We start from the raw sequence: 15823 nt of genomic DNA, 5'->3' as shown, positions 1-15823 counted from the left end.
AAAAAAACAGAATACTGCATATTTTCCAAGGAACGCGAAGCGTAGCGGCCATCTCTTTTCGGCGCCGGAAGTTACATTGAACTATAGGCTATATCTGTCCACTGCAGAGGCAAAGGCTTGACCTCTTTGGCCAATCAGAAAGTCTATATTCACCATGTGTCTGCCTTGATATTCATAAAACTCCACGGAGCCCCTCTTGCGCAGTGGAACCCAGAACTAAATGTGACCACTTGGTTACGGCGACACCCGAACCAGCGTGGAGCCTGACTCTATCTGGAAGTTGGTGTCGCCCTGCTTGGGATATTGAGCCGCTATTGGTTGAGAATGATGCGTGACCCGTTTCTAGATTGGTCAAGCTGGAGGTCATAAGTCAGTTAAGGTTCTAGTTTATTGAGATACCATGAATACACCAAAATATAGATTTTTATGTCTGTTTTAAAATACATTTCGTGTAATTCAACACAGTAATGATTTATGTTCAATACTTGATGAATTGGTTTGATTTAATCTATGCAAATAAATTAAATTTTTTATTATAATTCACCTCTTTTTTAATTTATTTTTTATTCTTATTCTGTAATAGGGTATATTGTAAACATGTTCAAGCGAATTAAGTGTATTTATGATACAGCGTGTAAGCTATACAATGATAATTCACCTCTTTTTTGAAATTTTTATTTTAAACATTTCCTATTCTGTAATATGTTATATTGTTAACATGTGTTCAAGCTAATTAAGTGTATTTATGATAGTGTGTAAGCTACACAATACAATGCCTCGCAATGATATTAACCTATTTGTATTTACAGTGTATTCGGAAAGTATTCAGACCCCTTGACTTTTTCCACATTTTGTCACGTTACAGCCTTATTCTAAAATTGATTAAATTTTATTTTCCACCTCATCAAGCTACACACAATACTCCATAATGATAAAGTTAAAAATTTATTTTTAGAGTTTTTTTGTTGCCAATATCACATTTACATAAGTATTCAGACCCTTTACTCAGTACTTTGTTGAAGTACCTTTGGGAGCGATTACAGCCTCAAGTCTTCATGGGTTTGACGCTACAAGCTTGGCACACCTGTATTTGGTGAGTTTCTCTCATTCTTCTCTTCAGATCCTCTCAAGCTCTGTCAGGTTGGATGGGGAGTGTTGCTGCACAGCTATTTTCAGGTCTCTCCAGAGATGTACTTTGCTCCGTTCATCTTTCCCTCGATCCTGACTAGTCTCCCAGTCCCCGCCACTGAAAAACATCCCCACAGCATGATGCTGCCACCACCATACTTCACCGTAGGGATGGTGCCAGGTTTCCTCCATACGTGATGCTTGGCACTCAGGCTAATGAGGAAGGAAAATTATGTGGATTTATTGAAGCAATATCTCAAGACATCAGTCAGGAAGTTAAAGCTTGGTCGCAAATCGGTCTTCCAAATGGACAATGACCCCCAAGCATACTTCCTAAGTTATGCCTTAAGGACAACAAAGTCAAGGTATTGGAGTGGCCATCACAAAGCCCTGACCTCAATCCTATAGAAAATGTGTGGGCAGAACTGAAAAAGTGTGTGCGAGCAAGGAGGCCTACAAACCTGATTCAGTTACACCAGCTCTGTCAGGAGGAATGGGTCAAAATTCACCCAACTTATTGTGGGAAGCTTGTGGAAGGCTACCCAAAACGTTTGACCCAAGTTAAACAATTTAAAGGCAATTCTACCAAATACTAATTGAGTGTATGTAAACTTTTGGCCCACTGGGAATGTAATGAAAGAAATAAAAGCTGAAATAAATCATTCTCTCTACTAGTATTCTGACATTTCACATTCTTAAAATAAAGTGGTGATCCTAACTGACCTAAGACGGGGAATTTTACTAGGATTAAATTTCAGGAATTGTGAAAAACTGAGGTTAAATGTATTTGGCTAAGGTGTATGTAAACTTCCGACTTCAACTGTATGTGGGAACTTCTTCAAGACTTTTGGAAAAGCATTCCAGGTGAAGCTGGTTGAGAGAATGCCGAGAGTGTGCAAAGGGTGGCTACTTTTTTGGAGAGTCTAAAATATTTATTTGTTTATCACTGTTTTTTGGTTACAATGTGATTCCATATGTGTTATTTCATAGTTTTGATATATTCACTATTATAGTAAAAATAAACCTTGAATGAGTAGGTGTGCAAATTGCACTACACCACTGGGTATTTCCCTTCGGCAAATCAGATCACGACTCCATTTTGCTCCTTCCTATAGGCAGAAACTCAAACAGGAAGTACCCATGCCAAGGTCTATTCAACACTGGTCTGACCAATCGGAATCCATGCCTCAAGATTGTTTTGATCACGCGGACTGGGATATATTCCCGGGGTAGCCTCGGAGAATAACATTGATGTATACACAGTGACTGAGTTCATCAGGAAGTGTATAAGAGGATGTTGTTCCCACTGTGACTATTAAAACCTACCCAAACCAGAAACTGTGGATAGATGGCAGCATTCACGCTAAACTGAAAGTGCGAAACACCGCATTTAACCATGGCAAGGTGACTGGGAATATGGTCGAATGCAAACAGTGTAGTTATTCCCTCTGTAAAGCAATCAAACCGGTAAAACGTCAGTACATAGACAAAGTGGAATCGGAATTCAACGGCTCCGACACGAGATGTATGTGGCACGGTTTACAGACAATCACGCATTACAATGGGAAAACCAGCCACGTCGCGGACACCAATGTCTTGCTCCCGGACAAGCTAAACCTCTTCTTCGCCCGCTTTGAGGATAACACAGTGCCACCGATGCGGTCCGCTCCCAAGGACTGTGGGCTCTCGTTCTCCGTGGCCGACGTGAATAAGACATTTTAAGCGTGTTATCCCTCAAGGCTGTCAGCCCAGACGGCATCCCTAGCCGCGTCCTCAGAGCATGCGCAGACCAGCTGGCTGGAGTGTTTACGGACATATTCAATCTCTTCCTATCCCAGTCTGCTGTCCCCACTTGCTTCAAGATGTCCACCATTTGTTCCTGTACCCAAGAAAGCAAAGGTAACTGAAATAAACGACTATCACCTCGTAGCACTCACTTCTGTCATCATGAAGTGCTTTGAGAGGCTAGTCAAGGATCATATCCCCTCCACCTGACGTTCTAGACCCACTTCCATTTGCATAGCGCCTCAATAGATTCACAGACGATGCAATCGCCATTTGCACTGCACACTGTCCTATCCCATCTGGACAAGAGGAATACCTATGTAAGAATGTTGTTCATTGACTACAGCTCAGCATTCAACACCATAGTACCCTCCAAGCTCATCATTAAGCTGGAGGCCCTGGGTCTGAACCCCACCCTGTGCAACTGGGTCCTGGACTTCCTGACGGGCCTCCCCCCAGGTGGTGAAGGTAGGAAACAACACCTTGACTGATCTTTAACACAGGGGCCCCACAAGGGTGCGTGCTCAGCCCCCTCCTGTACTCCCTGTTCACCCACGCCTCCAACTCAATTATCAAGTTTGCAGATGCATAGTAGGCCTGATTACCAACAATGACAACAAAACGAAGGAGCTGATCATGGACTTTAGGAAACAGCAGAGGAGCACCCCTTGTCCACATCGAAGAGACAGCAGTGGTGAAAGTGGAAAGCTTCAAGTTCCTCGGCGTACACATCACTGACAAATTGAAATGGTTCAACCACACAGTGTTGTGAAGAAGGCGCAACGGCACCTCTTCAACCTCCAGGAGGCTGAAGAAGTTTGCCTTGGCCCATAAAACCCTCACAAACTTTTACAGATGTACAATTAAGAGCATCCTGTCGGGCTGTATCACCGCCTGGTATGGCAACTGCACTGCCCGCAACCGTAAGGCTCTCCAGAGGGTGGTGCGGTCTGCACAACGTATCACCGGGGGCAAACTACCTGCTCTCCCAGGACACCAACACCACCCGATGTCACAGGAAGGCTAAAGGGTCATCAAGGACATCAACCACCCGAGCCACTTCCTGTTCACCCTGTTATTATTCAGAAGATGAGGTCAGTACAGGTGCATCAAAGCTGGGACCGAGAGACTGAAAAACAGCTTCTATCTCAAGGCCATCAGACTGTTAAATAGCCATCACTATTCGGCTACCACCCGGTTACTCAACCCTGCACCTTAGAGGCAACTGCCGTAGACTTGGAATCACTGGCCACTTTAATAATGGAACGCTAGTTACTTTTAATAATGTTTACATACTGCTTTACTCATATGTATATATACTGTATTCTATTCTACTGTATTTTAGTCAATGACACTCCGACATTGCTCGATCTAATATTTATATATTTCTTAATTCCATTATTTTACTTTTAGATTTGTGTGTATTGTTGTGAATTGTTAGATACTACTGCATTGTTGGAGCTAGGAACACAAGCATTTCGCTACACCCGTAATAACATCTGTTAAATATGCGTATGTGACCAATAACGATTTGATTTGTGTCCAAACCTTTGACTGGTACTGTAGGTATGCCTAAATCTGGTGTTTTGAGGGTATTTAAAAAAAGATGTAACAATAACTTGAGACTGTATGGGCATAGGAAGACGTTACAATTGGAGGATGCATTTTATACATATTCTATATGATGATACATCTGTTCTATATGATGATAGGCTATCCAATAGGATGCATCTGTCCTGTTCTATATGATGATAGGCTATCCAATAGGATGCATCTGTCCTGTTCTATATGATGATAGGCTATCCAATAGGATACATCTGTCCTGTTCTATATGATGATAGGCTATCCAATAGGATGCATCTGTCCTGTTCTATATGATGATAGGCTATCCAATAGGATACATCTGTCCTGTTCTATATGATGATAGGCTATCCAATAGGATACATCTGTCCTGTTCTATATGATGATAGGCTATCCAATAGGATACATCTGTCCTGTTCTATATGATGATAGGCTATCCAATAGGATGCATCTGTCCTGTTCTATATGATGATAGGCTATCCAATAGGATACATCTGTCCTGTTCTATATGATGATAGGCTATCCAATAGGATACATCTGTCGGAACAAACTGAGGAGATGATGACTCATTTTACATGTATTTGTAGTGCTCCCTCCCGAGTTCTAGATCACTGGCTACTTCATCATTACCACTATGCCTCATCAATGTATAGAACATGTGGTTAAAGACGGAGCCGTCAACTGTTACTCTTAACCTTTACATAATCCCTTTTTTTTTTTTGGTCAGTGCAGTCCAGGTAAGGTATCTTGTGGACCACCTATGGACCAGTCTCCACCATAATTATAGATGGGAACAGGCTATTGACCATTTATGAGTGATCTAGACTAATGATAATTATAGATGGGAACAGGCTGTTGGCCATTTATGAGTGAGCTAGACCAATGATAATTATAGATGGGAACAGGCTATTGACCATTTATGAGTGAGCTAGACTAATGATAATTATAGATGGGAACAGGCTGTTGGCCATTTATGAGTGAGCTAGACTAATGATAATTATAGATGGGAACAGGCTATTGACCATTTATGAGATGAGTGAGCTAGACTAATGATATTTGACCTCTCCTCTCCCCCCAGAGCATGTACACAAAATGTATTATGTTTTTCCTCACCAGAGCGGTTGTGTATGCCCTGGCTGGACTATGGTGGAGCAGCGTGTGCAGAGCCCCCGGGGTGGATGCCGAAGCACAACGGCTGCCTGGAAGGGGCCTGCGCCCTGGCTGAGGAGGAGACGGCTCTCTGGAAGCCCCTGGTCCTTCTCATCCCTCTCAGGCTGGGCCTGAGCGATATCAACACGGCCTACATCGAGACCCTGAAGGTGGGACAGAGTGGCCAATCATACCAAAAATAATACACAATTGCATTGAATTGACATGTAGACACGGTCAGTTTGATTTGTTAAAGGACCAGAACGTCACCTGCTACTATTTAAAGGCTCAGCCATTGACAATTTTGCTCAACTGCCTCTTTTTTAAATGACCTCTCTTTCTGTGTCTCTTCTAAACAGCAATGCTTCCAGCTTCCCCAGTCCCTGGGTGTCATCGGAGGGAAACCCAACAGTGCCCATTACTTCATAGGCTATGTTGGTATGTCCTGTACACTATCATTACTTCATAGGCTATGTTGGTATGTTCTGTACACTAACCACACATCTGAAGAAAAAGAATTTGCTCCTGAAAAAGTCTTAAAACACATTTGCTTACTAGCTCCTCTGAGTCGTTCAGCTAAAAACAGACACTGTCTTGTCATTTTGCTGAACATATTTTTGATATCCAGACATTCTATGTACACTACCGCTGAAAAGTTTGGGGGGGGTCACTTAGAAATGTCCTTTAAAAAAAAAAAAAAACACAGGATAGAAAGTGGAGTGGGAGGCCCCGGTGCACAACTGAGCAAGAGGACAAGTACATTAGAGTGTCTAGTTTGAGAAACAGACGCCTCACAAGTCCTCAACTGGCAGCTTCGTTAAATAGTACCCGCAAAACACCAGTCTCATCGTCAACAGTGAAGAGGCGACTCCGGGCTGCTGGCCTTCTAGGCATAGTTGCAAAGAAAAAGCCATATCTCAGACTGGCCAATAAAAAGAAAAGATTAAGATGGGCAAAAGAACACATACACTGGACAGAGGAACTCTGCTTAGAAGGTCAGCATCTCGGAGTCGCCTCTTCACTGTTGACGTTGAGACTGGTGTTTTATGGGTACTATTTAATGAAGCTGCCAGTTGAAGACTTGTGAGGCGTCTGTTTCTCAAACTAAACACTCTAATGCACTTGTCCTCTTGCTCAGTTGTCCACCGGGGCCTCCCACTCCACTTTCTATTCTTTGTTTTTCTTTCAAAAACAAGGACATTTCTAAGTGACCCCAAACTTTTCAACGGTGGTGTATACACTGAGTATACTAAACATTAGGAACACCTTCCTAATATTCAGTTGCACCCCTCTTTTCCCCCTCAGAACAGCCTTAATTTGTCGGCGCATGGACTCTACAAGGTGTCGAAAGCGTCCCACAGGGATGCTGGCCCATGTTGACTCCAATGAGCATGGCACCTACTACCATACCCCGTTCAAAGGCACTTAAATATTTAGTCTTGCCCATTCACCCTCTGAATGGCACACATACACAATCCATGTCTCAATTGTCTCAAGGATTAAAAATCCTTCTTTAACCATGTCTCCTCCCCTTCATCTACACTGATTTGAAGTGGATTTAACAAGTGACATCAATAAGGGATCATAGCTTTCATTCTGGTCAGTCTACGTCATGGAATGTTAATGTTTTTTGTACTCCGTGTGTCTGTTATTCCAATACACCTATGACTGGTCTCCTTACTGTATGTCCCCTATCCCCCCCCCCCCAGGAGAGGAGTTGATCTACCTGGACCCCCACACCACCCAGTCTGCAGTAGAGCCCTGTGAGGACGGTCAGGTCCCTGACGACACTTACCACTGTCAGCACCCGCCGTGCCGCATGCACATCTGTGAAATAGACCCCTCCGTCGCAGTGGTAAGAAGGACAGAGGCAGGGCCTATGTAGGTCAAAGAATCGCCGCGGTAAGAAGGACAGAGGCAGGGCCTATGTAGGTCAAAGAATCGCAGCGGTAAGAAGGACAGAGGCAGGGCCTATGTAGGTCAAAGAATCGCCACGGTAAGAAGGACAGAGGCAGGGCCTATGTAGGTCAAAGAATCGCCACGGTAAGAAGGACAGAGGCAGGGCCTATGTAGGTCAAAGAATCGCCACGGTAAGAAGGACAGAGGCAGGGCCTATGTAGGTCAAAGAATCGCCACGGTAAGAAGGACAGAGGCAGGGCCTATGTAGGTCAAAGAATCGCCGCGGTAAGAAGGACAGAGGCAGGGCCTATGTAGGTCAAAGAAGATGGATCAATACTTTAGCTTGCTGGCCGCAGGTACAACTCAATTTTCTGGGTGACCTAAATATTGACTAGTTTTCATCAAGCTGCCCACTCAAGGAAAAAGCTTCAAACAGTAACCAGTGCCTGTAACCTGTTTCAGGTTGTCAGTCAACCTACCAGGGTAGTTACAAACAGCACAGGGATGAAATAATCCACATGTATTGATCACATCTTTACTAATGCTGCAGAAATCTGCTCTAAAGCAGTATCCAAATCTATCAGATGTATTGATCATAATATAGTAAGCCACATCTAGGAAAACCCAACGATCCAAAGGCTGGGCCTAGTGTCTAAGAGATCATACGAGAGGTTCTGTAGGGATTCCAAAGGCTGGGCCTAGTGTAGTGTCTAAGAGATCATACGAGAGGTTCTGTAGGGATTCCTATGTTGAAGATGTAAAGAGTATTTATTGGTGTGATGAGGAGCCATCAGACGCTGCACTTGATTCCTTTTAATTGGGTCTTCCACATACCGATAACCCATTTAAAGGGATACTTTGGGATTTTGGCAATGAATCCCTTTACCTACTATAGAGCAAAAAAAAAAAAGGTCTTTAATACACAGTGTACAAAACATTAAGAACACCTTCCTAAAATGTAGTTGCGCTCCCTCCCCCGCTGCAGTTCTTGACAGAAACCGGTGCGCCTGGCACCTGCTACCGTAGGCCGTTCAAAGGCACTTAATGACACACACACTCTGAATGGTACACATACACAATCCATGTCTCAAGTCTTACATATTATAATCCTGTCTCCTCCCCCTTCATCTACACTGATTTTGAAGTGGATTTAATAAGTTATCAACTTCGGGACAGAACCATGATTACACAGAACTCTTCCACACCGAAAATCAGATTTTTATAGATTTTTTTTTAAACGTAACACCTCACGGCACGACACGGAAAGTGAAAAGACAACAAACTCACACACTAACTCAAGCACTCTAGACACACACTGTAGAGTTGTGGATTTTATACATTTACATTTAAGTCATTTAGCAGACGCTCTTATCCAGAGCGACTTACAAATTGGATATTGTACATTTGTAATAGAGTAGTAATATATCTTGTATGATGTAATGTTTTATTTACAATGTAGGCTGTTGTGTTGTGAGGTAATTTTATTATATATATATTTTTTTTTTAACCCTTTTTGGACCTCAGGAAGAGGTGAGAATTCTAATAAATACTAATGATAGCATTAGCACAAGCTAATTCTGATGACCACTATTTGAAGTGAATGGCTAAATGCCTCTTAAGTCGGTTATTTATGATTCCAGTTTCGATAGATGTGTTTTTTTTATTTTACTGTAACAGATTGTTTTAACACAGTAAAGAAGACAATCCTACAGTTGTCTTGTTTTCTGATGCTCACCAGGGTTTCTTCTGCAGAACGGAGGACGACTTCGATGACTGGTGTATGCGTATCCGAAAGGTACAGTACGCTTGTTTTCCCTACGAGGTTAAAGGAAAAATCCACCCCAAAAACCACTCATTCCTTTAATTTACATTGTTAAATAATACTATGTGAAAAGAATATGTTTCATTTTTTGCGTTATAATAATGTTGGTAGCAACATGGAAAATCGTTGTGGAAATATGTTGCAGCTCAAGTAGACTACAAAACCCACAATGCAGTGCTCTCTCTATGGGCTGGCTGGCTAGCTAACCAAAGACAATATCAGCATGTGAAGTAGCTAGTTAGCTGTAAAATCGGCCAAACAAATTGCACTGTCAATTTAGTCTACGAGCTCATCGTGTTCAACCTGCAGATCGATGTTCCTCAGAGTGGAGTCTGACCTGCACTTTTGAGGAGATGGGGAAATGCTGCCCATGCTACGTCAATGGGCCGCACAGTGCATTCTGGGCGATTCTGGGACAAAGAGCGCTCTCCTTCAAGGAGTGAATGGGGGTCTATTGGGCGCTAGCTCAAAAACCCAAATATTAGCAAAAATTTTGTCAACAAAAAGTACAACATTACAAATCTTTCAATATTGCTAAAAATTTGATCAATGGCTCATTCGAGAGAACATTCTCCTGAGTTATGACATCGGCCAGTATTGTAATCTGACATGTACGATAGACGTTTTCGCAATCTAAAAGTCATATTCCAATTAACTTCCGGTGGCGTGAGAGAGACTTTTATCACAGTGCTACATCGTACCGGCAGGATTTCTGTATGCTTAAACGCCAATAGCTCAGATAAACATGAAATGACCCTGGGAATCAATAGAACATCACTCGAGAGATGCATTTAAAAACAATATAATTCAAAATGGGTGAATCTTTCCTGTTTTTTTTTTTAAAGAATTCACCTTGACACGCAACTGATTTTCTGATGTGTTAGTTCCTATTCCTCTGGATCCCAGGAAGACTAGTGGTTCCTAAGGCGTCAGCTAATAGGGGATCTATAGAAAGAAAGGGGTAGTTCTGCTGTGGTTCAGTTAGCCAGGCCCTGTGAGTATTGGGTCCTATGGTGCTGAGTGTATTATCTAACCTGTGTGCCCCCCCCCCCCCAGTTGTCCCACACTAGAGGAAGCCTGCCCATGTTTGAGCTGGTAGACTGTCAACCATCTCACTTCGCCTGCTCTGTAGACGTGCTCAACATCACTCCGGGTAAATATCAAACACTTCTGTCTACTTGACATGTCGGGGAAGAGATATTCTCTTGACCTGTGGGGGTCAGGGAAGAGATATTCTCTTGACCTGTGGGGGTCAGGGAAGAGATATTCTCTTGACCTGTCGGGGAAGAGATATTCTCTTGACCTGTCGGGGAAGAGATATTCTCTTGACCTGTCGGGGAAGAGATATTCTCTTGACCTGTCGGGGAAGAGATATTCTCTTGACCTGTCGGGGAAGAGATATTCTCTTGACCGGTCGGGGAAGAGATATTCTCTTGACCGGTCGGGGAAGAGATATTCTCTTGACCGGTCGGGGAAGAGATATCCTCTTGACCTGTCGGGGAAGAGATATCCTCTTGACCTGTCGGGGAAGAGATATCCTCTTGACCTGTCGGGGAAGAGATATCCTCTTGACCTGTCGGGGAAGAGATATCCTCTTGACCTGTCGGGGAAGAGATATCCTCTTGACCTGTCGGGGAAGAGATATCCTCTTGACCTGTCGGGGAAGAGATATCCTCTTGACCTGTCGGGGAAGAGATATCCTCTTGACCTGTCGGGGAAGAGATATCCTCTTGACCTGTCGGGGAAGAGATATCCTCTTGACCTGTCGGGGAAGAGATATCCTCTTGACCTGTCGGGGAAGAGATATCCTCTTGACCTGTCGGGGAAGAGATATCCTCTTGACCTGTCGGGGTCAGGGAAGAGATATCCTCTTGACCTGTCGGGGTCAGGGAAGAGATATTCTCTTGACCTGTCGGGGTCAGGGAAGAGATATTCTCTTGACCTGTCGGGGAATTGATATCCTCTTGACCTGTCGGGGAAGAGATATCCTCTTGACCTGTCGGGGAAGGGATATCCTCTTGACCTGTCGGGGAAGGGATATCCTCTTGACCTGTCGGGGAAGGGATATCCTCTTGACCTGTCGGGGAAGGGATATCCTCTTGACCTGTCGGGGAAGGGATATCCTCTTGACCTGTCGGGGAAGGGATATCCTCTTGACCTGTCGGGGAAGGGATATCCTCTTGACCTGTCGGGGAAGGGATATTCTCTTGACCTGTCGGGGAAGGGATATTCTCTTGACCTGTGGGGGGGGGTCGGGGAAGAGATATTGTGATTTACTTCTCTTTACAGATGAGGCTGGGATTCAGTCAGAGGTGCGTTGTGGACAAGCGCATTGCACTACCGACAAAGTGCTTTTTAAAGGCAATTTCCCTGACGTTCGCGGAGATCGCGTTCACGGTAAAATAAAATATTAAAAAGCTGCTGACGTCGGCTCAAGTGGAAGTTACATTTTAAATGTCGAGAGCAGTGTGTTAATCTACAACACACTTTTTGTTGTTGCTTGAATCCTGAATCCGGGACATTATGTTGAGGACTAGATCATGTGATTTGATGTATCTTTACAGATTATACATGTGTTTAAGACATTGATGTGAGAATGTTGCTAAATCCTACATTTCTCACTCCATCTCCCGTCTATAGATTTCTCAGACCGGTTGGAGCGGTTCTTTGATTCTGAGGATGAAGAGTTTGAGATCTTGTCCCTGTGATGAACAGGAGGAATACAGTTACTATCTGTCCTGGCAGAAACCCCCGACGATTCTTCTCTGTATCAGAAGGGAAGCCATAGGGGACAGGAGATGACTGGTGACATCACTAGCCAGTCTGGCACCGATGGTGTAGTGATGTGTCAAACAGTTGTCTTCTGGTCAGGTGCTCACCGTGTCCAATGAGGAGACTCCTTGCTGCGAGGTGGTACCAGGTAGTGCTCTCCGTGTCCAATGAGGAGACTCCTTGCTGCGAGGTGGTACCAGGTAGCAGGAGCTCTCAGGAAACATTCAGTGCTACGTGCATCTTCACATTGTTTTCTCCATTTTTAAGTCTTAACACGTTAAATATTTCCTTTAAGTCAGGGGTGTCAAACTCATTCCATGGAGGGCTGAGTGTCTGCAGGTTTTTTGTTTTTTCCCCCCCATTAAATTAAGATCTAGACAAGTAGATGAATGAAGTTCCCTACTAATTAGTGACCTTAATTCATCAATCAATTACAAGGGTGAAGCAACAAAAACAGACACTCGGCCGTCTGTGGAATGAGATTGACACGTGTGCTTTAAGTGATATGGTGCCCCCCCCCCCCCCTAAACTGAATTACCATAACACACAACGGTGTCTTTAGGAACTTGGTTGACTCTGTACACTTGGCTTATGTCACTACCTGTATTGACTGATGTCAATTGTAAACCAAAATGTGGTTGAGTGAAATCTGCAGCTTGTATTATAATAATTTGTTTATTGAGAGTACCATTATGTCTAACATCTCTGTACTGAACACTGGCTCATTTTAAAGATGATTTATATTCTTCTAACGACACATAAAGAAAGATGAATGGACATGTTAATGAAAATACAATTTAAAAAGTTAAAGCTTGGACATTTAATTTAGTAGTTTTGGGCTGTGCTCTTTAGAGAAATAAGGATTTGAAATGGTTGATTTATATATACCCACTTAAATATTGTACAACATATCCTCTTCATATTCAAGGCTTTTCCCTTCTCTGACCTCTTCTCCTTGTGTACAGGCAGTGTCAGATGTAATCGAGGCCAGTGTGTGATCTTTCTCTTTAAGAGGATATATTCCATTTAGGCTTCCTGCTCCTTAGACACCAGGGTCACGTTCATTCGGTACCAAATAGACAAACAGTGAGGGATTACCTGGACTTGTCCAATAAGAAACACTAACACTACTATAACATTTTGCTACAGTGTGCCATAATGAACATGACCCAGGTAGGTCACTTCCACAGCTCCCCCCCGATAGGCTCATTCTCTGATGCATTAATGGCGTTTACACCTGTGGTTGTTAATGTCTGTGCGCACATCTTCAATGTTCTTGGCCGCATCAATCCCCTAGGAGAAGACAAGAATATGACTCTTATCGATATCAACTGATCTACAGTAGGACTTAATTCAGCCTTTACTTGTGTTGAATAAAGAATGGTGGATGGAAACCAAGGGCTGTGTTCATTAGTGCACACTGTAGCAAAACTTGAGCGCTTCTTATTGGACAATTTCCAATAGTACCTCCCCGTTTCGCTCAGTTTGAGTTTTTTTTTATCCCTTTTGTACCTATTGAACACAACCCAAATCTCCCCAGAGCCACTTACATGCCGGTTGTGACAGAGGGGTCCTTCCTCAGCTGTTCAAACTTTCTGCTGTACGGCTTTCTGGAAGACGCTGGTCTCATATCTCAAATCAAACTGGCTCCGCTGGGCCTCCTCCTCCTCCTCGGAGGGTTGATCTGAAGGAACACCACTAGGGATTGCGTCGGCAGCCCCCACGTCAGGCATCGTACACCAGACTGAAACCCGGTAGACCTACTGTAACAGCTGGTTGTTACTGGACTCTTAACCTTAGCCCTGGATCTATGTCCTTGGGTTAAAGACGTCCTCCAGTCATTTTTTAAAAACTTTTCCTGTTGAAAAGTGATATCCCAAGTATAAATACACACTAAAGGGTACAAAAATGTTTTGAGCAAAATAGTTAAAATAAATAAATGTTTTACACAACTGCAAACTTGAAGGAGAAAGGTATTCAGGGAGTTGGTCTGATGGGACATTGTGATGTCATCGACATCACAGCGGGAGTACACATTGTGATGTCATACCTGGAACACCTATTGACATGTTCCTTTTGTTAACCCTTTACACTGGTGATGTCATGACATACCTGGAACACCTATTGACATGTCCCTTTTGTTAACCCTTTACACCGGTGATGTCATGACATACCTGGAACACCTATTGACATGTTCCTTTTGTTAACCCTTTACACCGGTGATGTCATGACATACCTGGAACACCTATTGACATGTTCCTTTTGTTAACCCTTTACACCGGTGATGTCATGACATACCTGGAACACCTATTGACATGTTCCTTTTGTTAACCCTTTACACTGGTGATGTCATGACATACCTGGAACACCTATTGACATGTTCCTTTTGTTAACCCTTTACACCGGTGATGTCATGACATACCTGGAACACCTATTGAGATGTTGCCTTTGTTAACCCTTTACACTGGTGTTGTCATGACATACCTGGAACACCTATTGAGATGTTGCCTTTGTTAACCCTTTACACTGGTGTTGTCATGACATACCTGGAACACCTATTGACATGTTCCTTTTGTTAACCCTTTACACCGGTGATGTCATGACATACCTGGAACACCTATTGACATGTTCCTTTTGTTAACCCTTTACACTGGTGATGTCATGACATACCTGGAACACCTATTGACATGTTCCTTTTGTTAACCCTTTACACTGGTGATGTCATGATATACCTGGAACACCTATTGACATGTTCCTTTTGTTAACCCTTTACACCGGTGATGTCATGACATACCTGGAACACCTATTGAGATGTTGCCTTTGTTAACCCTTTACACTGGTGATGTCATGACATACCTGGAACACCTATTGAGATGTTGCCTTTGTTAACCCTTTACACTGGTGTTGTCATGACATACCTGGAACACCTATTGAGATGTTGCCTTTGTTAACCCTTTACACTGGTGTTGTCATGACATACCTGGAACACCTATTGAGATGTTGCCTTTGTTAACCCTTTACACCGGTGATGTCATGACACTACCGGTCAAGAGTTTTAGAACATCTACTCATTCCAGGGTTTTTCCTTCATTTTGACAATTTTCTACATTGTAGAATATTAGTTTAGACATCAAAACTATGAAATAACAAAAGTGGTTGAGGCCTCTGATGAAGGACACGTTGGAGCAGGGGATCAGGCAGGTGGTCAGATACACCTTCTCTAGAGGGGCCTTCACCAGCACCAAGAGTTCCTTTAAAAGTCCGACTCCAGTCTCATTTTTCATCTAATTGAACACCTGATTTCCTGAACAAAAGGTACATCTCAATAGGTGGTCCAGGTACACTACCAGTCAAAAGTTTGGACACACCTACTTATTAAAGGGTTTTTCTTTATTTTTACTATTTTCTACATTGTATAATAATAGTGAAGACATCAAAACTATGAAATAACACATATGGAATCATGTAGTAACCCAAAAAAAGTGTTATAAATCAAAATATTTTTGAGATTCTTCAAAGTAGCCACCCTTTGCATTGATGACAGCTTTGCACACTCTTGGCATTAGGAAACATAATACATTCAAATTGATATGTTTACATTATTGATAACTTCAATTTCAAATGTTTACTGGACAGCTGCCTGTTTGGTCCCTCTGGACATGGGTCCCTTTTTTTCCAGTTGATGGA

The 15823-nt window shown here is 43.0% G+C and overlaps 1 protein-coding gene and 1 long non-coding RNA gene across 6 annotated transcripts in view; one reads left to right on the top strand and one right to left on the bottom strand.

The window, feature by feature from the left end:
• The window catches only part of LOC139539410 (cysteine protease ATG4B-like), a 27524-nt gene extending 14578 nt beyond the window's left edge, over positions 1-12946 (top strand). For 2 of the 5 annotated variants that reach the window (XM_071342339.1, XM_071342338.1), the window contains exons 8-14: positions 5611-5813; positions 6003-6081; positions 7353-7498; positions 9281-9337; positions 10421-10517; positions 11654-11761; positions 12005-12946. In XM_071342339.1, coding sequence (XP_071198440.1) covers positions 5611-5813; positions 6003-6081; positions 7353-7498; positions 9281-9337; positions 10421-10517; positions 11654-11761; positions 12005-12072 — 758 coding nt within the window. In that variant the 3' untranslated portion in view covers positions 12073-12946. The remainder of the gene's footprint in view (positions 1-5610; positions 5814-6002; positions 6082-7352; positions 7499-9280; positions 9338-10420; positions 10518-11653; positions 11762-12004) is intronic. The other 3 variants (XM_071342341.1, XM_071342340.1, XR_011667936.1) reach the window with 2 other exon arrangements.
• LOC139539413 (uncharacterized) lies at positions 12791-15823 on the bottom strand. The gene is made up of 2 exons (XR_011667937.1): positions 13687-15823; positions 12791-13429 (listed from the first exon to the last, which is right to left on the bottom strand). It is a non-coding gene; the product is annotated as an uncharacterized lncRNA (long non-coding RNA).

Source organism: Salvelinus alpinus, chromosome 15 (assembly GCF_045679555.1).
Source record: "Salvelinus alpinus chromosome 15, SLU_Salpinus.1, whole genome shotgun sequence".
Lineage (NCBI taxonomy): Eukaryota > Metazoa > Chordata > Actinopteri > Salmoniformes > Salmonidae > Salvelinus > Salvelinus alpinus.
Note: the sequence above shows the minus strand (reverse complement) of the source record. Positions and strands in the feature narration are given on the sequence as shown.